This window comes from Acomys minous (genome assembly GCF_964271855.1).
Source record: "Acomys minous genome assembly, chromosome: 16".
Taxonomy (NCBI): Eukaryota; Metazoa; Chordata; class Mammalia; order Rodentia; family Muridae; genus Acomys; species Acomys minous.
This window is the reverse complement of record NC_140498.1, coordinates 79,342,343-79,367,646: the sequence shown is the minus strand read 5'-3', so window position 1 is coordinate 79,367,646 and position 25,304 is coordinate 79,342,343. Positions and strand designations below refer to the sequence as shown.

The window sequence follows — 25,304 nt, the reverse complement described above, 5'->3', positions numbered from 1 at the left end:
TTAATCCGCTGGCTCAGTTTCTTTTCCTGTGGCTGTGACAAAATATCCTAACAAAAGTGACTTCAGGGAGAAAGGGTTTGTTTTAGCTTATCGTCTGCAGGAGCTTGAAGCAGCTGGCATGCTTTATCTTCAATCAGGGCAATGAATGCCTGTGCCCAGCTTGTTCTCTCCGTTTTATATAGATAGGGACTTCAACCTAAAGCTAAGATGGGTCTTCACATACCAGTCAACGTAACCAAGATGATCCCTCACATGCATGCCCAGAGGCCCATTTTCCTGAAGAGTCTAAATCCCCTGACATTGACCACACTAATACTCATCATACTTGGCTGGTACTATGGATGGCCCAGTGGGTAAAGGCATCTGATGACCTAAGTTCAGTTCCTGGGACCTACATGCTTACAGTAGAGAACTGACTCCTGCAAAGTGTTCTCTGACATCCACACCCGTGTCCCTCCCCATAAGTAAGTAGTAAGTAGGGAAGAAAAGCAACCGGAAAGCTAGCTGGGTGTAGTGGCCTTCTGTTGTAATGCCAGCACTTGGTGAGAGAGAGAGAGCCTCTCACATCGGATGCTAGGCTACATTATAGTGTGAGACGATCTCGAACAACAAGTCAGGTGTTGTGGTCCACAACTGTGAGAGTGAGGCAGGAGCATCACCACATATTTGAAGTCAGCAGGGTTTATATAATGTCTTAGTTTGGGTTTTATTGCTGTGAAGAGACATGACCAAGGCAACTCTTATAAAGGAAAATATTTAATTGGGGCCAGCTTACAGTTTGAGAAGTTTAGTCCACTATCATCATGGTGGGAAGCATGGCAGGGTGCAGGCGGACATGGTGCTGGAGAAGGAGCTGAGAGTTCTACACCTTGATCCACAGGCAGCAGAAGCGGACTATGTGTGTTTTACACTGGCCATAGTTTGAGCATTTAAGACCTCAAAGTCCAGCCTCCGCAGTGACTCACTTCTTCAAAGCCACACTTCCTCCAGTCAGGCCACACCTCCTAATAGTGCCACTCCTTATGGCCAGGCATTCAAACATGAATCTAGAGGGACCATACCTATTCAAACCACCACATACAGTGATTTCTCATCGGGCCAGAGCCACATAGCAAGACCCTGTCTCAAAACCAAACCAACCAAACCCCCAAAACTAGCTCAGTGGGACAGTGTGCTGCCTAGCCAATGCAAGGGCCTTAGTCCTGACCTCAACACTAAAAGAAAAAATAAAAAGAAACTAGAAAGCTATTAGACAGCAGACAGATAGCAGTTTGTGGGTACTGGGTTAACAGGTAACATTGGCCAGTGATCTTCTGAGTGAAAGGATACAAACCTGAGCTCTTTTGTTTCCCAGTTCTAGAACTTTGCAGGCTTCAAAATAGACAGTAAAGATCCCAAATAAAGTTTGGGATTTTAACTTGGTTGGCAACTAGACATAAAAGGTGGGTAGAGTAGGAGAGGAGAACATTTTGGAGATTGATTACACAGGGGAGAACGAATTAGAGAATTCTAGACAGGCCGAGGGTCTCAGTCTGGGTGAGCACTGATCTGCTACTTCAGCAGCTGGAAAGCCCTAGGCAGTGGTCCAGGACCTCACCCGAGCTAGACAGTCTGTTCCTACTAGCCAGAGTATTTGCAGGCCATCAGAGGGTATGCCAGGCTCTGGGGATGAGACTAAATTAGCCCTAATTAAAGGCTGGGTGGCACCTGCCCATTCAGTGCAGAGGCAATTCTGCAGGTTGATCCCAAGAAACTTAACACTGTGCCAAAACAAAAACCTAGCACTCAAAAGAGAAAACAGTCTTTTAGCATTCAAAAACCACCAAACACAGAAAGAACCAGGAAAGGGCACCTTAAAACTAGGAGGAATATCAGTCTTAGAGATGGTGTGTTGGGATTACAAATAATGGGGTTTTTGTTTGTTTGAGAAGTAAGAGAAACAGACAACATAATGGAGATTAAAATGTATGTCCTATTCAAATAAAGCATTTAGAGGTGGAAAAGAACTCAGATGAGGCACCCATAAATCAGTGCACTTGAAGATGAAACAATTTAAGCAGAAATGAGATGTAAAAAATGGCAATATTTATAAATCATTAGACACAATACCAGGGCAACAGTTTAAGATAAAACAGTCTAACATGCATTTAGAGCCCCAGAAAGAATAAGAGGAGATGGTGTAAAACATAAGTGATGCCAAGGAATTTGCAAATGCACAGATTCCAAGAAGCTCAATAGAAAGATGACCACACCCAGATGGAGCCAGGGCCTGGTGCCAAGCCAGAACTCCACCATTGAACTTCCTCATTTCTTTAGGTTTTATCTGCTCTTTACTCTTTCTATTGCTGTTTTAAATTTGACAAGACATGCTTTTTAGGTCAGATGTGTTTGAAAGGAACAGATTCCACTTTGTTTACTAAGCTAGCCTTGAATTTGTTGGCTCAAGCCCTGATCCCACCTCAGCCTCCCAGATGCCTAGGACTACAGACACACATGACTGAGCCCAGGCTGAGTGTTCTTCCCTCCGTTAGTCTCTCGCTCCAAGATGGTCTACAGATAGGAAAATATCCCTATATCATTCACTTTTGTTTTTTAAAATTTATTATTATTATTATTATTATTATTATTATTATTATTATTATTATTATTATTATTATTATTAGTTTTTTGAGACAGAGTCTCTCTGTGTTATCCTTAGCTGTCCTGGACTCGCTTTGTAGACCAGGTTGGCCTCGAACTTAAAGTGATCCACCTGCCTCTGCCTCCTGAGTGCTGAGATTAAACATGTGTGCTACCATGCCCAACTCTAAGATGTATTTTAAAGATTTTATGAGTATGAATGTTTTTCTGTGTGAATATATGTGAGTACCTGGTGCCTACAGAGGCCAGAAGAGAGTGTCAGATCCTCTCAAGCTGGAGTTCTAGGCAGTGTACCTCCCTATAACCTGACATGGGCACTGGAAATCAAACTCGGATCCTCTGCAAGAGCAGTGTGCACTCTTACCTGCCATTTTTCTAGTCCTAGCCTCCATTTTCCCACTCAGGAGCTAGAAAGAAATTTATTTATTTTTATTATTTTTGTTTTAGGAGACAGGGTTTCTCTGTGTAGCCCTGGCTGTCCTGGACTCACTCTGTAGACCAGGCTGGCCTGAATCTCACAGAGATCCACCTGCCTCTGCCTGCTAGCGCTGGGATTAAAGGTGTGCGCCACCACTTCCTGGCTTAGAGGGAATTTTATGCAGAATGAAAATTTGAAATTTTGTTTTGGGAGTTTTAGGGGATTTTTATTCGTGAGTAAAATGAATTACAACTGGGCTGGGTAGCACACACTTGTAATCCCAACCATAGGGAGTTTGAAGCAGGAGGATTGCTATGAGAGAGTAAAGCTTATGCTACATCATGAGTTTGAGGCTAGCATGAACTGGCAAGACCCTGCCTCAGCCTCTTGCCCCCATGAGGAAGATTACAAAGCTGTGCTTAACCAGGCAGAAGATTTGACACCAAGTACCGTCTACTCATGTTCACACCCCAACACCTCCAATAGTGCTTAGTAGAGTTCTTATGTAGGTGTAAAATTGAACTAGTGTTTACTCACAGGGGATTCTTTGAAGGAGAGTGGGAGTGACAGGGAAGTGTTCCACCCTAAGCCTCAGTCTAGGTATATGAGTGTCTCACTGTTCCCTACATTGAATAGAAATTCATCATTCAAACCAGCTTTTGATTTCCTCCCTCATACCTGATAACTTACTCATAGTGGCAGTATTTCTAACATTGTCTTCTTGGTAACCAGCTTGAAAGAGCCACAGATGTGCGTTCTCTTCCTGGCAGAAGCTTCAGCAGACTTCCAGTATTTAGTTACTTGGAGCGTAACCAGCACTGCTACCATTTTTGTCTTATTCTCGAAGAAAAAGACGAAATATTTTCACTGCTGCTTGAGGGGCCAGTCCTCCTCAGAGCTTTGAGCTAGATGTTTATTTAAATGAAGATGTACTCAAGCTTTGGGGAGTCTACGGTTACCAGAACATTCTGGTATTCCCAAAGACAATCTGTTATTTGTTAGTAGTCCAACATAGTTAGGTTTTGTTGGGGGAGGACTGGGAAGGTAGCTCAGTTTGTAAGGTGCTTGCCACAGAAATGGCTGGGCGAGGCATGTCTGTAATCAGCACTGGGAAGGTAGAGACTGGAGGGCCTCTGGGGCTTGCTAGGCAGGCAGTCTAGCTGGTCAGTCAGTTCCAGGGTCAGTGAAAGACCCTGTCTCAAAAACTAAAGATAGAGGAGCAATTGAGGAAGACCCCTCACATCACCCCCAGCCTCCACATGCACCTAGCACATAGACTTAAAGGCTTCAGGTTTTTCAGAGAATTTTCTATCAGTCTCTTCAACAGTCTGTATGGACACAATGCTAGATTCCACAGGAAACACTGTGTCCTGGTTCTGGCTTTCATTACTTAACTGTGGAAACAGGAAGCAGTGTGTCAGATCTATTAATTCATTGGTTTCTAAAGGCTGTGCTATATTCTACATGTAAATATTGGCATGGTTAAAAATGTGCCCATATACTTCAAATTTCTCACTTTTAAATATTAAACATTTAAATAACCTGAAGTGTTTACAGCATCCCAAGCAATAGAGATTTATTCAGAGCTTTATCCATATTTATTCTGCTGACCAAGCTAAAGATGCATGTATCCTCTTATGGCTAGCCCAGTGTTTCCCAACTGTGGTGAAGTTTGTAAAATTTCCAATCCAGGGGCTAGAGAGATGGTTCAGGAGTTAAGAGTAGACCAGAGGACCCAGGTCCAGTTCCCAGCACTCACATGGTGGCTCACAGCCATCTGTAACTATAGTTCTATGGATCCAGTGCCCTCTTGTGATCTCTTCTGGCACCAGGCAACACATGGGTGCCCAGACGTACATGCAGGCAAAACACTTATAAGATAAATCTAATACAAACTTTAATTTCCAATCCAGAGCCTGTTGTGGTGATTGGGGATGGCTCAGGTGGGGTAGTGCTTTCCAGGTGAGGGTGAATACTTGAATTCAGTCCCCAGTACTCACATAAAAGCTGGTTGTCATCTTAGTGCTGGGGAAGCAAAGACAGTGAATTCCCAGGACTCCCTGGCTAACCAGCATAACGTAATCAGTAAGTATCTGACCACTTCTGAGGGGCAAAGCCTGAGGCTGACCTCTGACCTACACACACAAAAGCACAGATGTGCATACACCCCACCCATGTCAACACAAACCGTATCCACACACAAATACTAAGTCCCCAATCAATTTTGGACAGATGTGTTTGTAAAATGTATCACTAAAAGAGTTAATGAAAAGCAGACATGCAAAATATAAGCTCAAGTAGTTTACATTTTTACTTTTTATTCCTGAGACTACAATATAATTGCATCATTCTCCCTTCCTTCCCCTCCCTCCCTATGTACTCCTCCTTGCAATAGTTAGAGTTTAGACCTGGCTGTCGAGAGTGCCTCAGGTTGATTATTCAAGTGCATTACCACTCAGGGATGACAATTGAACGTTGCAGTGCATTAATTTAATAATCCCCATAAGTTCAAAACCACTGTTGGCAAGAAGAGACCTTACCAGTGTGATTCTATTCAGAGTACTCATTCTGAATCGTTACAGAATGAAGTAATACCATACCCTCTAATGTGGCCTCATCTTTGAACAGTAGCTAGCCAGTTGCTAGTGTTTATGGTGTGAGTAATTAAAATAACTTTAGATAAAACAATTACAGTTCTGACACACTTTTTTGTTTTGTTTTGTTTTTCGAGACAGGGTTTCTCTGTGTAGCCCTGGCTGTTCTGGAATTCTTGTAGACCAGGCTAGCCTTCGACTCATAATGAGTGATCTGCCTGCCTCTGCCTCTCAGGATTACAAATGTGCTCCCCACCCCCACCGTGCCCAGCCCCTGTTACACTTTCTTTAAGTTGGTCTTATTTGGTGGAAAGTTAAGTTTGAATTTACAAGGTCGTGATAATCTTTGAGAAGCATTTTTCAATGCTTCTTTTTCTTTCCCTTTGAAGTTTCTAACTTCTTTTCACTATTTAAAACCGTTTTTTCTTACATTTTTATTTTATATGGGGCCATGTGGAGTTCAGAAGACAGCTTTCTGCAGTCAGTTCTCTTCCACCATGTGTATCCTGGGAATCACGCTCAAGCCGTCTGCATTGGTGGCTGCTGCCTTGACTTGTGTTGTTCAGGGCTCTCTAGATCACTGCTGGATTCAATGGAAGGAATGTATTACACAGTGCACATGGATGTGTTAAAGAATGTCAGTCAGCTTGCATTAAAACATCTGCCAGAGGCCAGGGACCTTTTAGTTACTCAGGCTTCTTTTTTCTTTCTTTTCTTTTCTTTTTTTCTTTTTTTGTTTTTTGTTTCTCAAAACAGAGTCTCTCTGTGTAGCCTTGGCTATCCTGGAGTCACTTTGTAGACCAGGCTGGCCTCGAACTCATAGCGATCCACCTGCCTCTGCCTCCTGAGTGCTGGGATTAAAGGCGTACGCCACCACACCCGAATTTGTTTTGTTTTTAAGACCAGGTCTGTACATAGCCCTGGCTGTCCTGTCATTCCAGGCTCACCTCCAACTCAGAGAGATCCAGCTGCCTCTGCCTCCTGAGTGCTGGCCCTAAGGCATAGACCACCAGCCTCGCCACGCTTGTTCATCTTTGAGGTTGGGTGAGGACTCAGTCCCCAGAGCAGTCCTATGGCAGCTGTCTGTCACTAATCAGCCAGCTACCCATTGGCTGCCCAGCCCACAAGGCTGAGTGCCTGAGCAGGTACAGTTCTGCAGGCTCGGAAAGTCTGAAAGGGTTCCTGGAGAGCCACTAGCCCTTAGTCCGAGAGTGAAGCCTGGAAATACTGGTTCTGATATCAGTGAAGGAATCAGCACCAGCAACAAAGCAGAGCAGTCTCCTCAGCCGTACCCTCTGGATCTGTAGTGCTGTCGAGACAGTCTCTGTGAGGCTTTCTACTCAGGTAATTGATTTCTGGCAAGTTGACATTAAAACCAGCCATACTGTTTGCAGAGCCATCTTGTTTTGTTTGTTTGTTTGGTTGGTTGGTTGGTTTTTTGAGACAGGGTTTCTCTGTGTAGCCTTGGCTGTCCTGGACTCCCTTTGTAGACCAGGCCGGCCTCGAACTCAGAGCAGTCCACCTGCTTCTGCCTCCCGCTGGGATTAAAGGTGTGCGCCACCATGCTTGGCTTGTTTTCATTCTTAAAGATGTCTGCCATTGACGAAGTATTAAGGTCTCGAAGAGGACTAAAGATATTAGAGAAACTAGAACAAACTTTTTGTTTACTTATTTGAGACTTCACTTTTTTTAGTACCTGGCTAGCCTGGCACTCACTTTGTGGACTGGGTGGCCTTGAACTCACAGAGATTTGGATACCTCTGCCTCCCAGTGTTGGGAACAGTTTTTTAAATGTATAAAAATAAGATCAAAACATAATTCTTTTAAAGAATATTAGATAAAAAAAGCTAGAAGTAGAACTCAGAAATAGAGCACTCTGGTTCTGTCTCCAGCCCTTGCATTAAAAAGAATGGGGGGAGGGGTGTGCAGCAGCACCTGGAGAGGATTGCTCAGTGGTTAAGAGCACTGAGCAGAGGACCTGAGACCAATTCCCAGAACCACAGGATACCTGACAACCATCTGTAACTTTAATTCCAGCGAATACAAGGCTCGCTCTGGCCTTCACGGGCATTGCATGCATGTGGTGCACAAACCAAAACACCCATACACACATGAAGTAAAAATAATGACATCTCAAAAAGACTAAAAATAAATAAAGGACGTTCACCACTGCACCTGGCTAGAGCTAACTTTTAAAAAATTCAGCCTTATGGGCTTGAGAGATGGCTCAGCAGTTAAGGACACCATCTGCTCTTCCAGAGGTCCTGAGTTCAATTCCCAGCAACCACATGGTGGCTCACAACCATCTATAATGGGATCTGATGCCCTCATCTGACCTGCAGGTGTACATGCAGATAGAGCATTCATCTACATAAAGAAAAATCTTTTTAAAAAAGTAAGCCTCATAATCCAGGTGTAGTGGTGTGCACCTGTAATCCCTATCCTTGTGGAGAGGGGCGAGAGCAGGAGGATCTCTGTGAGATTGAGTCCAGAACAGCCAAGGCTCTTATACAGAGAAACCCTGTCTCGAAAAACAAAAAGCAAAATAAAACAAAAATTCAGCCTCAGTGCAAACCTTGCCTATTCTTCCAGCACAGTCCAATTCACTTTTTGAGACAGTTTAGTCATCGACCTGAATTGACCAAGAAGGCTAGAGTAGTCAACCAGCAATCCCAAGGGATCCTCTTGCACTGGGATTGCAGGAGTCCATACCACTCCTGGCTTTTCTGTGTGGGTGCTGATGACCAAACCTAGGTCCTCGTGTTTGTAAAGCAAGCACTTTACCAGTTGAGCTACAGGCACACTTGGGCTTTGTTGCCCCATCAGGCAGCACACTGTGTTGTCAGTCTTTTACCGTTAGTCTTGGCACTGGGGCTGAGTTTTTATGAGGTTCACATTTCTTTGTCTTCATCTGCTAGGATGCTTTCTTCAAGCCTCCTTTGGTTTGCTGCTGCTGCTGCTACAATATGCCAGTACTTGTTTGTCCATATGTAAGTTTTATTTCTCTAGTTAGTGTTGTTATGAGTTAAAATGGGCATAATAGCATGTGCCGCTAATTCCACCACTCAGGAAATTGAGACAAGAAGGATTGCCATTAGTTTGAGGCCAGCAACATAACAAGTATGCTGCTAGCCAGGGCTGTATAGCAAAACTCTGTCTTTAAAAACAAAACAAAACCAAAAAACAAATCTGCTAGGCGTGGTGATGGACTCCTTTAATTCCAGCACTCGGGAGGCAGAGGTGGGCAGAGCTCTGAGTTTGAGGCCATCCTGGTCCATATAATGAGTTCCTGACCACCAGGGGCTACATAATGAGACCCTGTCTCAGTCAAACAGTAAAAATACATGGTGGGGGAAAACATGGTGAGGTCTTTTACTCCCCATTTGTCTTAGTTCCTATATCTTTCTTTTTACATCAAGAATCCCAGCTGGGCTGGGAGGTAGCTCAGTGAAGAACTTACTTGCTGTGCAAGCTTGAGGAGCTGACTTCCTGTCCTTAGCACCCACACAAAATGATGGAGGACAGGGAAGCAGTGACAGGTGGATTCCTGGGGCTCAGCAAACTCTAGATTCAATGAGAGACCTTGTCTCAAAAAAGTAAAATTGTGGGGCATGGTGTGTACATCTTTAATCCTAGGAATCTGTCTCCAGGCTTTCTAGAGGAAACTTGTAGCACTCTTTGTTTTAAACTCTATTTGGGGTGTTTAGGCCTCACCCCCACCCCCCACCTTATGTAGGAAGGAAAGGTTAGTGGGGAGAGGGAACTCCTTTACTTCTCCCGCTGTTTAGGGTCAATTGAGTTCTTTTGCACTATGCCGTCTCCTCCAAGCTTCTGTGCCCTGAAGCACTTCTCTCAGGCTGTCTCTGGTCTCTTCCAACTGCTGTACCCAACACACCAAGCTCTCACTGTGCTCTTATTTATAGCCTCAGAGCGCCAGACCACGCCCCTCATAAGACAATTAACAGGTGTGGACAAGCTATCGCTCAAAGTCCCACACTTGGGATTAGAACAAAGATTTACATAACACAACTGAGTTTACAAAGAAACCAAAACTTCCATTACAAACTAATGTTGAGTTTTCTCCCTCTGCTACTGTAATTTTGCTTTTTATGAAGATTATTTTTTTTAAAAATAGAATTGAGCCAGGCATGGTGACACACACTTTTAATCCCAGCACTCGGGAGGCAGAGGCAGGGAAATCTTTGTGAGTTGGAGGCCAGCCTGGGCTACAGAGTGAGTTCCTAAATGGCCAAGGCTACACAGAGAAACTCTGTCTCAAAAAAACAAAGGAAAAAATGAGAATTAAACTTTATACCTGTGCTTTGCCTCACTTCCAGAGTGTTGGGGTTATAGGCCTGCATCATTGTGCCCAGCTGGCTGGTTGCCTGAAAAGGAAACATTTAAAGCAGGTGTGGTACCACGTCCGTAGTCCTAGGACTTGAGTGGGTTCATGCTAGCTGGGTGACGTAGCAAAGCCTTGTCTTAAAAAAAAAAAAAAAGAGAGAGGGCAAAGCCTTCTCCATTAATTATTAATCTTAAATTTTTAACATAGGGCTAGAGAGGTGGCTCAGCAGTTAAAAGCACCGACTGCTCTTCTCGAGGACCTGGGTTCAATTGCCAGCACCCACATGACAGCTCACAATTTTCTGTAACTCCTGTACCAGGGGCTCTGACAGCCTCATACAGATATACATGCAGTCAAAACACCACTGCACATAACATTAAATAAATTTTTAAAAAGTTTAACATAAGGATATATAGATGTAGGTATTTTGGCAACGTTCCTTAAGCAAATGAAGAATGCTTACAACTGTCCCTTTAGTAGCTGTGGAGACATAATACCAACATTACACTCCATGGGAGCAGTTGTGTATAAAAGATAGTGCTGTCCAAAGACAACTTCCTGATGGTTACGGCTGATTCAACAGTAAAACTCAGGCAGGCATGGTATCTCACACCTGTAATTCCCATGCTTGGAAGCCAGAGGCAGGAAGTATTTTGTGGCGGGTTATTTGGTTATTTCTTGTTGTTTTTTGTTTTTGTTTTTCGAGACAGGGTTTCTCTGTGTAGCCTTGGCTGTCCTAGACTCGCTTTGTAGACCAGTCTGGTCTCGAACTCACAGTGATCCACCTGCCTCTGCCTTCTGAGTGCTGGGACTAAAGGCGTGTGCCACCACTGCTCTGCTTGATTGTCACAAGTTTAAGGGCAGTCCGGGCAACATAGTTCTAGGCCAGTATAGGCTACAAAATGAGAGACCTCATATCAGAAATTTTTAAAAAGATAAGACCCATAGAAACAAGTGGTTGAAATGACTTTCAGATATGTTCACAGAATGTTTCTCAGCCAAGTTTTCTCTCTCTCTCTCTCTCTCTCTCTCTCTCTCTCTCTCTCTTTGTCTCTCTGTGTGTGTGTGTGTCCCCTTACATCCATGTGGAGGCAAGAGGTCAATGCTGAGTGAGTTCCTTGATTTCCTTTCACTTTGTTTATGTGTATGGACACCACAGAATTACTTGGCGGTCAGGGGACAGCAGTGGCCAGTTCTATCCATGTGCCATGTGTGTTGGTCCCTGGGATAGAAGTCAGATTGTCAGGCTTGGCAGTAAGCACCTTTACCCTCTGAACCATCTCGATAACCCCACCTTAGTTTTGAGACAAAGTCTCTCACTGGATGGGGACGTGATGATTTGGCTAGGCTGATTAGCCAGCGAGCCCCAGATATTCACTTGCTGTGCCTCTCCCCCCTGGCTGGGATCACAGAGAGCATCATGACTAGCACTTTATATAGGCTCTGGGGCTTGAACTCAAATCTCCTGCTTACATAGCAACCACTTTACCATCCCCTCAGACAGATTTTGAGGCGATATCCACAGCCTCCATTTCAGGGTATATAGGAAATGCATTTAACTTTCGGGGCCAGTTAAAGGGAAAGCCACCCAAATCTGCAGTTACTTGAAACTTAATGTGTTAGTGCTGGCTGGGTGTTGTCTTGCTGAAATGAGATGAGAGAATATCTGAAAGCCGAAGATTGACAACTGAAGCAAGAACAGTTGTGGGTCTCGTCAACAGAGGCATAAGTCACCAAAGTCCTTAGCCACGTGTTCACCCTGCCGTCTCTGATGCTGAGTCATGTAGCAGTTATCGTTGATTAATAGCCATTAATTTGTCAAAGGTTATTGTTGCTGTCCTAAGTCTCCTGACTCTAAAATACCACCCATATCCTGACTGCCGCCACACTTATCTCTAGCCTCCACGGCAAGTTCATGCATCTACTTTCATATCTGTCCTCTCTACGTAGATGCTAAAGGCAGTATAAATCTGCGTCCAAAGCTGAGTTTCTGACCCTAATCCTCCTTCCTAGCTCAGAAAACAGCTTTTCTTCCCAGCTACTCAAGTCAACATCCTCAGCGTTATGTTGTGTCATTTCTTTGTGTCATACTGCATGTTCTGTGTGTGAGCAAGTTCCAGTTTCTCAGCATCTGGGCACCTTTCAGTGCGATCCTTTCAGTGATATTGTAATTGGACATCTTAACCTCCCCTGTCTCCTTCCAGTCTATATTCAATATTGAGGCTAGAACACCTTATACAATAAAAATTTAAGCCAGGCGTGGTGGTGCACACCTTTAATTCCAGCACTCAGGAGGCAGAGGCAGGTGGATCTCTGAGTCTGAGGCCAGCCTGGTCTACAAAGAAAGTTCCAGGATAGCCAGGGCTATTATACAGAGAAACCCTATCTAAAAAACAAACAAACACCCCCCAAAAAACAATAAAATAAAACAAAATTTTACTATTAATGTTTTTTGAAACTGGCCTCACTATGTAGACCAGGCTGGCCTCAAACTCAGAGCTCTACCTACCTGCCTCTGCCTCCTAAGTGCTAGGATTAAAGAGATGTACCGCTACTACTTGCTTATTTTTATTTTATTTATTTACATATATATATATATATATGCATTTTTATGTATATGGGTATTTTGCCTACATTATGTCTGTTAACCATCTGCATGCCTGGTGTTTGAGGAGGCCAGGAGAAGGAGTTGTTACAGATCCTCTGGAACTGGAGTAATAGACAGTTTTGAGCTGCTGTGTGGGCACTGGTACACAAACTCAGGTCCTCTGGAAGAGTAGCCAGCACTCCTAACCACAGAACCATTTCTCCAATTCCCAGCTTATTTTTATTTTAACTTTTGTGCTTGTGTGTGGGGGTAGTGGCAGGGGTGCATGTTAGTTCAAAGCCCAAGAAGGCCAGAGAGTGTCAGATGCCCTGGAGCTGTAGTTACAGACAGTTGTGAGCCACCTGACCGTGGATGTTGGCAACTGAACACAGGCCCTCTGCCAGGGCAGTTCCTGCTCTTAACTGCTAAGTTACCTTTTCAGTCCCCTAGAATGATTTTTGCTATTTTTAAACACAGAGCCTCACTCTGTAGCCCAGGCTGGCCTCAACTCCTTATCCTTCTCCTGCTCAGGCTCCCAAGTCCTGGTATTATAGAGGCATACATCCATACCTATTTCAAAACGATCTTCCTATAATGTACATTGGGGTAAAGTCAGGCATGGTAGCATACACCTTTAATCCCAGCACTAAGGAGGTGGAGGCAGGCAAATCTCTGAGTTCAAGGCCAGTTTGGTTTACATAATGGTTCCAGGCCAGTCAGGGTTGCACAGTGAGACCTTAAAAAAAATCTTTAAAAAATTCTCTTACTACCTGTTAGTGGTGGCCGACACATTTAATCCCAGCACTTGGGAGGCAGAGGCAGGCAAATCTCTGAGTTCGAGGCCAGACTGGTCTCCAAGGCTGCACAGAGAAACCCTGTCTCAAAAAAACAAACAAAAACCTCTTATTTTTCTTTTATGTTCCATCCATACTGGCTCCTTGGCCATTTTCCAGACAAGATTGGTGTGTTATTTACTTATGGGTTTATGTGTGCTCATGTTAATGGCATATGTGTATCAGTCAGAGGACGACGTGTGGGGCTCTGTTCTCTCCATCCGAGTATGTCCTGAGAACTCAAGCTGTCAGGCTTGGTGACAAAGACCTTTACCCCCTGAGCTATCTCAATGGTCCTAATTTTTAAAAAATTTATTATTACTTACATATGCATTGCATAATGATGTGGTTAGGGATGTTGGTAGAAGTCTATGCCATGACACACACGTGGAATCAAAAGGCATTATATAATCAGTTATGTGGGATCTGGGGGTTGAACTCAGGTAATTACATCCATGTAATTACCCATATATGCAGTAAACATTGATGTGCAAGCTTGAACTCATTCTCATAAATACGTAGGAGTGAAAGATACAGCTGGCTCAAATGGTAGATCTGTTTCTTATATTTTTGGTTGTGAGCCTAGCCTTAATGGCGGAGCCATCTCTCCAGCCCAGTAGATCTGTGTCTACTTGATTGTTTTTGTTGTTATTTTGACACAGGGCTTCATTCTGTAACCCAGGCTGCCCTAGGACTCATAGTGTAGCTCAGGTTAGCCTCAAACTCATGATGTTCCTTCTGCTTCAGCTCCAGAGTGCTGGAATTACAGATAAGTACCCCAGCCCCAGCTCTCTTTGTTGAATGCAGTCATTGCCCCACTGCCAGCCCACTGAAGCAAAGTCTGCATTTTGACAAGTCTTCACTAAGTGACTTCACATCACTAGAATGTAAGTCCCACGAGGGCAATGGTGTCTGATAGCTGCGTACCTCAGGTGTTCTACTCACTAAGTATTTGATGAGTGAGAGAATATGTGCATGTAATAGAACTTAATTTGTGTTTTTGAAATGTGTAAATCTATGTAATAAATATCCTCTGTACCTCAAAGTTCCAAGACGGGGATGTTCATCGTTTCAACACGACTGGGAAGGGGTTTTGTTCTCTTGCTTGGGCGTGAGTCCTTTAAACCAGCAGGATTCAGTCACTTGTTCTTATTATCAGATGTTTGCCTTTACAGTAAAGTTGAGGTTATATTCTGATATATCTTACTAAACTCTATGGTTGCTTCCTTTTTGCATTTAGGGAGAACTATCATTCTGAGTTAAAGCTGAAGTTTCTTATGGTTTTTATCCAGTTAATATTTGTATCTGTGTTATCTTATTAAATTGATTTTTAATAATTTTTTAAAAGAAGAGGATTCTAGAGGAGTAATAGAGATGGGAAAGGTATTAAAGGAGGCAGACAGAATAACCTTTATACATGTTTAAAATTGTCAAAGAACAAACAAGTTATTTTAAAAGATTTTGAAAGTGTGAAGTCACATACAGATTTTGAAGTTAAACTTTAAATAAAAACATATAGTGGGATATGAAGTATCAGCTTTTTACTTTGGAAAGAGACCTATTCCCAGAGTATGCCTTCTCATGTTTTACCCTGACGAAATTTCTAGTACGCAACTTCTGAACCTGTCTAATTTGAGTATAGCCATGGAATGGACCACATCAGTAGTTTTCAAGTGAGGCACTTAGTGGTGGAAGGCCTTGTTGTTGGTCACAGCCAAGATGCGAGATGGAATGAGTGGAGGCCAGAGGCCCTGCTGAACACAGCCCCCACCACAAAGAGTTACCTATTGGAAAGGTCTGGGGATGACTTCAGTCGAGAGAAGCTTTCGCTGGCAAATGCTAATACTGTCAGTAAAGAAAGCTGTTGCCTTCCATAGGAAAAGAGAAAGTGGTCCCTGAGAGTCTTAGCTTTCAGGGGCTGTTTGTATGCAACCATCATTTTAAGTCAGACACGATACAAAATGAACTGTTTGGCCTTCCCCTGTCACTCAGGGAATAAAAGTATGTAAGCGTTTTGTCAACATAGTTGATTTTTGGAATGGGATAACATTCACAAATAATTTTACATTTAAAAAAATTAGGGAATCTCAAATATAGGGTTACTGGTTTTCCTTATTTTACAGATGGGGTCGAGGATTTGGTCTTTTGGGTTCCATTTTTGGAAAAGATGGTGTATTAAACCAGCCAAACAGTGTCTTTGGACTTATATTTTATATACTACAGTTATTACTTGGTAAGTATTTATACAGAGATACAGAAATAAGCTTGTTCTACCCATTCAGTGCTTGTGTCTTCACTCTAATGTGTCTTCCTAGTAAAAGCACGTGCTGACAATAGAGAACCACTAGGGGGCAGCATATTTTTGAATTGTGAAAACTTGGCTTACTGCTTTTTATCACGTGCTGACCTTGGTATCGTTAGACGGTTAGTCGTGGCTAGCAGCATGTCATGATGCTCAGAAAGCCAGCCCCAAGATGGGAACTATTACTCCAGTCTTCCTCGTAAGCTTGTTTTAAAACTGTGTTACAGACTCCAGCTATTCTGAATATCACATATTAAGAAAGCAGTAGCAGGAAGCGATCATAATTCCATCATGCTTACGTGTCCTCTGTCTCCCTGTCCTGTGGGTCTTTTGCTTGTCCCCTGTGTCCCCTGTGGTGCTGAGACAAACTGAACACTGTACAACTGAGCTGCACCCTCAGCCCTGCCTTTTGTTGTAAAAAATAATTGTGTGGCCTCTTATGTTTAATATAATTGTCCTAAGTGTTTGTGAGTACCTCAGTTTCACATTTTAATTAAATAATGCCATGGAGATCCATTTTCTTTAAAGCATCCACCCTTCCTTGAATTATTTCCCAGAAATAAATTTCCAGGCATGAGGATACTGAGTCAAAGAAACAGATTTTTTTTAAAAAGTGGATTTTAGCTGGGTGATGGTGGCGCACGTCTTTAATCCCAGCACTCGGGAGGCAGAGACAGGCAGATGTCTGTAAGTTCGAGGCCAGCCTGGTCTACAAAGTGAGTCCAGGACAGCCAAGGCTACACAGAGAAACCCTGTCTCAAAAAAAAAAAAAAAACCCAAACAAACAAAAAAGGGGGGGGGAGGATTTTAGCAGTCATTGCCAAATTGTTCCTCTGCCCCCAGTCGTCTGATCTCCATCTAATCTTCATTTTAGACGTGTTCTTTTTTTGTCAGATTTTCTAGTTGTCAAGTGCTGGTAGCCATCACTTTAATGTATTGTATTTTAATGTCCTTTTACTGTCCACTAAGCTTATTTGTGATGACCCTTTTATCCTTTTAAATGCTGGTTTTGTGGTGGGCCTGGTGCCCCCATTTGTGCTTTGCAGTTCAGCTGCTATTCTATTGTCAGCTCTTCTGTGCAGTGATTGGTTAACCTCAGTCTGGAGTTGGCTTGTAGGATTCACATTTGGAATATGAATTTTTCTTAAAAGTACTGTCAAATTCGCCCAATTCTTAATGTGCATGTCTGTCTGTCCTGCAGAAATGGGGAGGTGGAGACATCGTGACGCTCATGCTGGGGCAGGTTAAAACAGCAAGCTACCACTAGGGCTCAGCAGTCAGCAGTGACCAGCTAGTGAGGGCATATCCATCTTAGAGAGTTGTGTAGCCTTCAAGTGGAAGTGAGGTGAAAAGATTAAGGTATTGTTCAGTAAAACAAGCAAAATGGCATCCAAAGCTACAGGCTAATTATGTTTGTGCATGCCAAAGCCTAGTGAAGGGTTCTGTGGTGGCAGGGGAAGGTTGTCATCAACTTACTGAGTCTCTGGGATTTCTGCAAACCCCAGCTCAAGGAGCAGCTTGTTTTCTCTTAATAGGAAAGGGCTTAGAGGGGAAAGAACCATTCACGTTCATGTGGGAGACCAAGGTGAGACAGGTCTCCATGTATAATATTATTCCACGTGCGTGGCTCATCGTATCTCGTTTGCACTCACATTCCTGAGTTTTTAGTTCCCACAGGCTTTTGTACTGTCAGCTCCTTTGAGCCAGCTAACACATCCAGAGCCTGCCACCCACTCCCGTGTAGACTGTGCGACAATCATCATTTTAAACGTGTTTTTCCACAAAGTTCATATGTTAAAACAAAACAAAACAAGGTGCTGTGTAGTGAAAAGGAATGCCACCTCACTTCCACTTCGTCCCTCTTTGCCTCCAGCCCACCTTAAGGTGCTGGAGTTTGCTTTTGCATATATAAGAAAATGCAAGCACATGGACTTCATTTTCTTTCTCTTCAAAACATAAAAACCAAATGCTGGGTTCCCTGTCCTACAGCTTATTTTCTGTCTCCTCCCCCACCCCACCCCCCACCCCCCGCCTTTTTTCTTTTTTTCTTTTTCTGAGGGTTTCTCTGTGTGGCCTTGGTTGTCCTGGACTTACTTTGTAGACCAGGCTGGCCTCGAACTCACAGAGATCTGCCTGCTTCTGCTTCCCGAGTGCTGGGATTACAAGCGTGCAGCAAACACCCGGTTTGTTTTCCCTCTTTTTATTCTTTTTTTTTTCCCCCTTGACTAATCAATCTTAATGATTTTTTTTAATATGGATTGGATGCATTAAGTGGTGGTTGTTGTTTTTACAGCTATAAGATATTCTGTGTTAGAGTTAATGGCACCTTATAAAGTTCAGTTTTCCCACATACAATACAGTTACTACAATAGCAGCACTTATGTGGCATTCTGAGAACCTTAGTGTAGCTCATATAGTCAGGGTTTATCTGAGCTCACTTAATTCTCACAGTAGACTTAAGAGAGTTTGAGTACTGTCTGCTATTTAAATTTGAGCAGAGAAAAATCCAGTAAATAGTATATACATCATTTTATTTGTTTATTTCTTTTTTGTTTGCTTCCTGTGCTGGGGCTTGAACCTACAGCCTTGTGCACCAAGGTGACAAGATCTGCTACCGAGCTACATACCTCTACCCCATCAGTATCATTTTTTAAAATGCTTATTTATGTACATATCTCAAACTAGGCTGGAACTCACTTCAGAGCCTTGGCTGTCCTTAGATTCACAGAGTTCACCTGCCACAGCCTCCTGAGTGCTGGGATTATAAAGTGATCACCATGCCTGGTTCTTGCATCATTTTAAAACTAACTCTCTTTGATAAAGTGTCAACACTAGTTATTTAGGCTTAGATTTTGAGCATAGGTGATTTAGCATAGGTGAGGGTAGTACTATTTGAGTAAATTGAACATAGGCCATTGGATAGGGCAGGAGTTTAATATGCTTTGCCTTTTCTGACCTTGAAAGTAAATGTGTATAATACTTGTGCTACTTGCATTAGGAAATTACAAAACAGTAAGGTAGTCAAGACTTCAGACACAATTTTGCCTTGAGCCTTGGCTTTTAATACTTGACTACTTTTCCACTACCTCTAGATAGAGTCTTATTACGTACCCAGGCAGCCTCTAGTTGACCCTTTTGCCTCAGCCCCTGGAGTGCTGGGATTATGGACACAACTGCTTTTTTGCCTGATGTGTTTGGAGGCAGATGTGGCTCACTGGCCTTATCCACCAGTTAGCCTTCAAAAGTGTCAGCACTTTTTGTTTTGGATTTTCCTCTTGAGCACAAGGTTGACAATGGTACCACCTGGTCTGGATTTTTGGTAACTTTGATCTAAACATGAAAAGCAGCATTCTTTACAGATAGGGAACCTATAGGGAATGCCAGGGGAGGACTGTACCCAGGAGGTATGTATGCCTTGGAAGCAAGCTGCTGCCCTTGTTCCTGTGCTCATTAGGAGACTGTGCATCAGCAGCTTTGCCTCATGTGACTGTGAGCTTGCACAGTTCATGTGCACACTTCCTTGTGAAATAGTAACAGATCAGAAGCCACGCTGTCAGGAAAATCAGACTGCTGAGTGTTGAAACAGTTGGGCAGGTTTTGCACTCTGTTTTCAGAGTCAAGAAGGTAAGGTCAGCATTGATACACTGCTTCTAGCCACAGCCTATCACTTGTCAGTTTGTCAGTTGAGAAGCCTCTGTCCAGGCTCGGCCCTGACTTAGCCATGTCTTTCTCTTACAGGCATGACAGCCAGCGCAGTTGCAGCTCTGGTCCTCATGACCTCCTCCATCGTGTCTGTGGTGGGGTCTTTGTACCTGGCCTACATTCTGTACTTTGTGCTGAAGGAGTTTTGCATCATCAGCGTCACCACATATGTGCTGAACTTCATTCTCCTCATCATCAATTACAAACGACTAGTTTACTTGAATGAGGCCTGGAAGCGACAGCTGCAGCCTAAGGAAGACTGATGGCTGGCGGGTTTTCATCCAGCTGGCTCACACACTTCTTTCATTAAGTTTATTTTGCAAGTTTTTTTTTAAATTCACAACGGACACTTTCCCTGAGAATCTTAAACTGATTTTTTAAAATATTGTAAATTAGAAGGGGCCCTAGCTATTTTCTGTGTCAATCTTCATTTTAAATCCGGATACAAAAAAGGATACGCCGAGCCAATCAAAGACAAGCTTTAACTTTACCTTGAAGATGTTTCTGAGATAATAAAATGTAGCCCTAGCCCCCAGTCCTCAACTGTAAAGTGAGCAGCCATTGCTAGTGATTCTTTAATGTGTATAAATTCAATTTCAGGTATAACAAATGTGATCATGAACATGAAAATATTTTAGAATAGATACTGTATTAAATATTGCCATGTTTACAATATGTAAAATGTTTTTAGCTGATGGATTTAAACCTATAGATTCAATTAGAGTCCATTTGTGTGATATTTGTAAATAAAGGTAGAAACATTGGATCCACCCCTGCAGAACTTACTGTACAGTTTAGTTGAAGTTTAGCAATGAAGAATTGTCAGCTCATCGTGACTGATGTGTAGTGGAGATAGCAGATGCAAACAGACCATCTTGGGAAATGTGCTGACAGCCCTAGTGCAGTATTGACAGCAGGAAACAGTAGGGTGGTTGGTTCCCTCCCACTCTGAGAGGAAGAAACTAAAGTTAAGTTTGACTAGTCATTAAACTGGATGATCATAACTGTATAGGATATCTTGTGACCAGACCTTTAATTCCAAGGCTCTTGGGACACTGAAGGTGGGAAATGGATGTAGTCTTTGGAGAAAAACTGAAATTACTATAGGATTTCTGGGCAAAGCCTCTCAAACAGTAGCTGACCCTTCAATACAGATGTGTTCCCTTGATACTGGTGCCAGTCAGCGCCGCAGTATTACAATTGAACTAAGCACAAGCCAAGTGCTCTGAGGTCGGTCCGTAGTATTTCCCTTCTTGCTGTTTCTTGCACTAAGGATTGTCAGTAAGTGTTTCAGAATCACATATTGAATTTGTAAACCTTAGGGCTGACACGAGGACCAGTTTGCTGACTCAGAAGAAACACAACACAGAAAGACCTGGAAGTGAAACTTGGAAACTTTGTCCCACTCCAGTAGCCACACAGAAGCAGTGAGAAGAAGCCCAGAGGGTGACCTGAACAAACCCGATGACATGGTGACTGTGTTCCTCTGGTTAGCATCTTACAGGAGATGTTAAAAGTGCCTTCTGTCTTAAATCTCAAACCAAATCATTCTGTGTGTTGAACTGGGGCAGAAGTATCCTTCCTTCCTTCCTTCCTTCCTTCCTTCCTTCCTTCCCTCCTTCCTTCCCTCCCTCCCTCCCTCCTTCCCTCCTTCCCATGAAGCAGAGAACTTGCATTCTACCAGAAGGGTCTGTGCGGCCATTGTATTCTTTGGGTTGAGAAGTGGCAGTGTTTTTGTTTAATATTTGGTTTACCATTACGTTAAAAATAGGCAACTAGACAGCAAATTCTGCGAGCTTATATGCCTTCTTTTGGAGGGAAGGAACAGGCTGCTTTGTAAAGAGCATGTATGGTCAGCAATTGTTCAGTGGCTTACGGCCTTCAGTTATAACTGATGCACCAGAGGATTTCTGGCCCAGGCGAGGTATAAAATAGAATTGTAATGCTCTTTTAGTAGGTTCTAACCAGTTTCTTAAAAGAGAGTTTAATTCTGATTTCTTGAAAGGTTGTTTCCCCGTGAGTGTGAACTTTTCCATGGCTGTCTTACTATGTGTGCATTGCTGTTGTCTTCTGAAGCCCTTAAAGAACTTGTAGAAAGTACTGAATGGTATTGATGGAGATCCACGGCGTGTGAGAACTGTGCAGTGACGTCATCTCATAGCCCTGTGTTCAGGTATCCCAAGGCAGTGGAAATGGCTACTAGCCAAGACTTCTGCTACTTACATATCAAGGTTGTGCTAAACAAGTCCCTTGGGTCCCAGTTCCGAATGATCTCTTGTATCTTACCACTCAGCAGAGTGGTCTTAAAGCTTGTCTTGACATTACAGGTGTCTCCAACCCTTACTCAAGAAAACATGAGAGTGTTCTATCCTTCACGGCTTCCCTTTGCTTTCCTAAGTCTTGGGAGTACCACCATTATGGAGTGTATAAATGTTTGTTACATTCCCGAGCCTAACAGAATGAGTACCCTTTTCTCACAGAGGGTTAGCAGGTGCTGTCTGAGATAACAGCACTTGCCAGCCAGTGTGCTCATGCTCGCCTGTGGCCCCATCACTTGGGATGGAGAAGCAGGAGGATCAGGAAATCAAGGCCATTCTTGATTACATAGCAAATTAGAGAGCAGCATTAGCTACAGGAGACCCTATCTTTAAAAAAAAAAAAAAAAAAGCATTTGCTAAAATACATGTTCTCAGTAAGTGACCCTGTTGTGTTTTATTTGGTAGTTTTTGCCCTGAGGGAATTCAGGCTTCTCTCTGTACCTTATATTAAACCTAGTGGAATGGGGAAGAAAAAACACTGTTATAAAACTGCTAATATTGTTATAACTGTTTCAGACTGAATATTTAAACACTGAAGAAGCAGGGTTTGGCCGGGCCTGGTGACACACACCTTAAATCCCAGCCCTTGGGAGGCAGGGGCAGGTGGATCTCTGAGTTCGAGGCCAGCCTGGTCTAGATAGTGAGCTCTGGGACAGCCAGGGTTATATGGTGAAACCCTGTCTCAAAAAGCCAGCCCACAAGAGTAAACACTGAGGCGTGACTAACAGTAGGTGTGGAAGGGCACACTAGGGGGAAAATGATTCCTATAGTAATTCTGTGCTTCATGGTTCTGAAGTGATTCATAACAAGTGAAGCCTCTCACTTCATAGTGACACTATGCGAAGGAGGAAAAGAAGCCCTGGCTAGGTGTGCTCCAGGGACTGGTGGGCCTGTGGGATCCTTGCTCCTTTCCCACAGCTAATTTCTGTCAGGGAGAGAAAACTTCTGGTACAACTCAGGTTTAACTAGTTGCACTAGCTGCATTCCAGGAATTATTTTTGCTGCATATATGTAGCCTCTCCTTCAATTATTTCCTTGTTTTGTTTTTTAAGGTATACGTGTTCTCACTCTGTAGCCTAGGCTGTCCTAGAATCCAGTACATAGCCCAGGCTGGTTTCAAACTTGGCATTCCTCCTGCCTTAGCCTCCCAAGTGCTAGAGTGAGTGGTGCAAATTCATTAAATGGAAGGAATGTTGACTTTTTCCATATAAAAAGACAAAGTTGGGGGGCTGGGGAGATGGCTTAGCAGTTAGGGAGCATTTGTCATTCTTGAAGAGGACCCAGGTTTGGCTCCAGTCACCCACCATCTGCAACTCCAGTTCCAGGGGATCCGATGCCCTCTTCTGGCTTCTGAGGGCACTGCATGCACATGGTGCATAGACATACATGCAGGCAAAACACCAATACACATATAAATGTATTTCATTTGGTACAAAAAAGTTCTTGTTCCTATGAGGTAAGATAGAGGATAATAAAATTAACATTATTGCTTTTTTGTTTGTTTTTATAATTTTTTCAAAAGATTAAAAGTGCAGCCAGGAATGGTAGCACGTGCCTATAATCCCAGCACTTGGGAGGTAGAGGCAGGAGGACCAGAAGTTCAAGGGCACCCTGGGATATTTGAGTCTTTGTCTCAAGAAAAGCAAAAATTAAAACACAAAGTGCTCAGCAATTACTTCCTAAGCTATAGTTAGCACCACCAGTTGATGAATACTGAAAGGTGGTGGCCTTACCTTAAAAGTCAGGAAAAAAATGTCAAAGTTCCCCGCTGTCATTTCCAGGAACCTGTTTGGGGATATGGACCTCATCCATGCTGTGATTTCCTCAGTGCACATACATGAGTGAACTCGCCCCTCTACACCTTTTAGCATTTTAGGCAGCACATTTATGAATCTGTTGGTGAGAACAACCCTACAGTCAAAAAGGGCAGAGCAGGATTCCAGGCGACCTGATCAAACACCCCTCCCTTTTTCAAACTAATTGGCCCAGAAGAGGTGAAGTGTTCTGAAGCTGTACTGGGCATGACCTATGTAATAGGTGCCTATGACCTGTGAAGTACGTTCCATCCAAAATAACTACTCATGCTTTGAAAGCTCCCGAGTAAACATTCATGTAAGGAGGAGTTCACTGGGAAGATTCCCTCTTTAATAGAGATAGAAATATTCTTTATCAGAGATTTAGGAAACATTTTGCTAACTGGTAAATAAAAACATGTAAATATGTAAGAATGTTTATTGTTGCATATAACTTTTTGGTATAAAATAAATGTAGATGTTACCCGTGGACACTGTGCTGCCATTGTTGTTACTTCAGTGTGGAGTCTTCAAAACGAAGCTGGATGGAACCCAGTCTAGAGGCAGGAAGAATCAGTATCCGTGGTACTGGAGCCCTTCCTACAGGTACTACTAACGTAAAGCCTTCTCTCTTAAGTCCTGGGCAACTTAGGCAGATTTCTGGATACAGAGTAGGCAGACATTGATACAGGCTTCTTGGGGATTATGTTCTTAGAGTCCTGTGGGTTTATTTTATTGCACATGTGGTTGTCAAGAATCCATGACAGGGCTGGGTGCTGCGGTGGCTAAGCCTTTAGTCACAGCAGAGACAGACATAGTTCTGTGAGTTAGAGGCCAGCCTGTTCTACATAATGAGTTTCTAGGACAGCCAGAATTACTTGGTGAGACCTTGTCTCAGAAAACAAAAACAAAAACAAAAACAAAAACCAATGACAGAGGCTAGAGAGATGGTTGGGAAGTTAAGAGCATTTGCTGCTATTGCAGAGAACCCAGGCTCAGGTTCTCGTGCCCACATGGTGGCTCCCAAGCACCTGTAAGTACAGTTTCAGGGGTAAAAAGAATCCATGACAGGTCTTGGGAAATAACTTAATAGAAAAACATTTGGGTAGCGGGCTCTAAGTTTAATTCCTAGCAGGAAAAGCCGGAGTGGGGGGGAGGTGGGAGTGGGAGCAGAAAAGGCAGTAAGCCAGATCTATCATCCCATTACCTGGGAGATAGAAATTTGAGAACCAGGAGTTTGAGGTCATCTTCAGCTACATACTGAGTTGGAAGCCAGCTTAGGCTGTGTCAGACCCTGCCACAAAAAACAACTGGCAAAGGATGGGTTAGCTGTTAAGAACACTGGCTGCTCCTTGACCTACATTTGACTCCAGCACCCACATGGCATTTCCCAACCATCTGTAACTGCAGTTCCTAGGGATATGATGCCCTCTTCTTGCCTCCACAGGAACCAAGCATTCAGATACAGTGGTGTACAGACATACATGCAGGCAAAACATCCATACACATGCAAGGGGCAGGTGGGTGTGTGTGTGTGGGTTATACATAAAATGTTCTAAGATGTCTTTCCATGGCTTTGAATTTTCCATTCCTCAGTCCTCCAAAGAGGTAACGTCTATAAACAGGATAAGTCCATTTGAAATCTAACTCATCCATCCTTCACTGAATAAAGGATGTGTTCCACATGAAACTTGAGGGCTTGGGTTGGAGACAGAGCCCTGTTGATAGCTTGCGTGGCTGGGTGCGAGGCCCCACCTTTGGTGTACACTGGG

General features: G+C 43.3%; 1 protein-coding gene across 4 annotated transcripts in view; it reads left to right on the top strand.

Moving 5' to 3' along the window:
• Positions 1–20,191, top strand: part of VKORC1L1 (vitamin K epoxide reductase complex subunit 1 like 1) — a 47,089-nt gene extending 26,898 nt beyond the window's left edge. For 2 of the 4 annotated variants that reach the window (XM_084762582.1, XM_084762581.1), the window contains exons 2-3: positions 15,541–15,650; positions 19,458–20,191. In XM_084762582.1, coding sequence (XP_084618708.1) covers positions 15,541–15,650; positions 19,458–19,684 — 337 coding nt within the window. In that variant the 3' untranslated portion in view covers positions 19,685–20,191. Of the gene's footprint in view, positions 1–14,164; positions 14,305–15,540; positions 15,651–19,457 lie in introns of all 4 variants that reach the window. The other 2 variants (XR_014775546.1, XM_084762583.1) reach the window with 2 other exon arrangements.
• Positions 20,192–25,304: the final 5,113 nt, after the last annotated feature.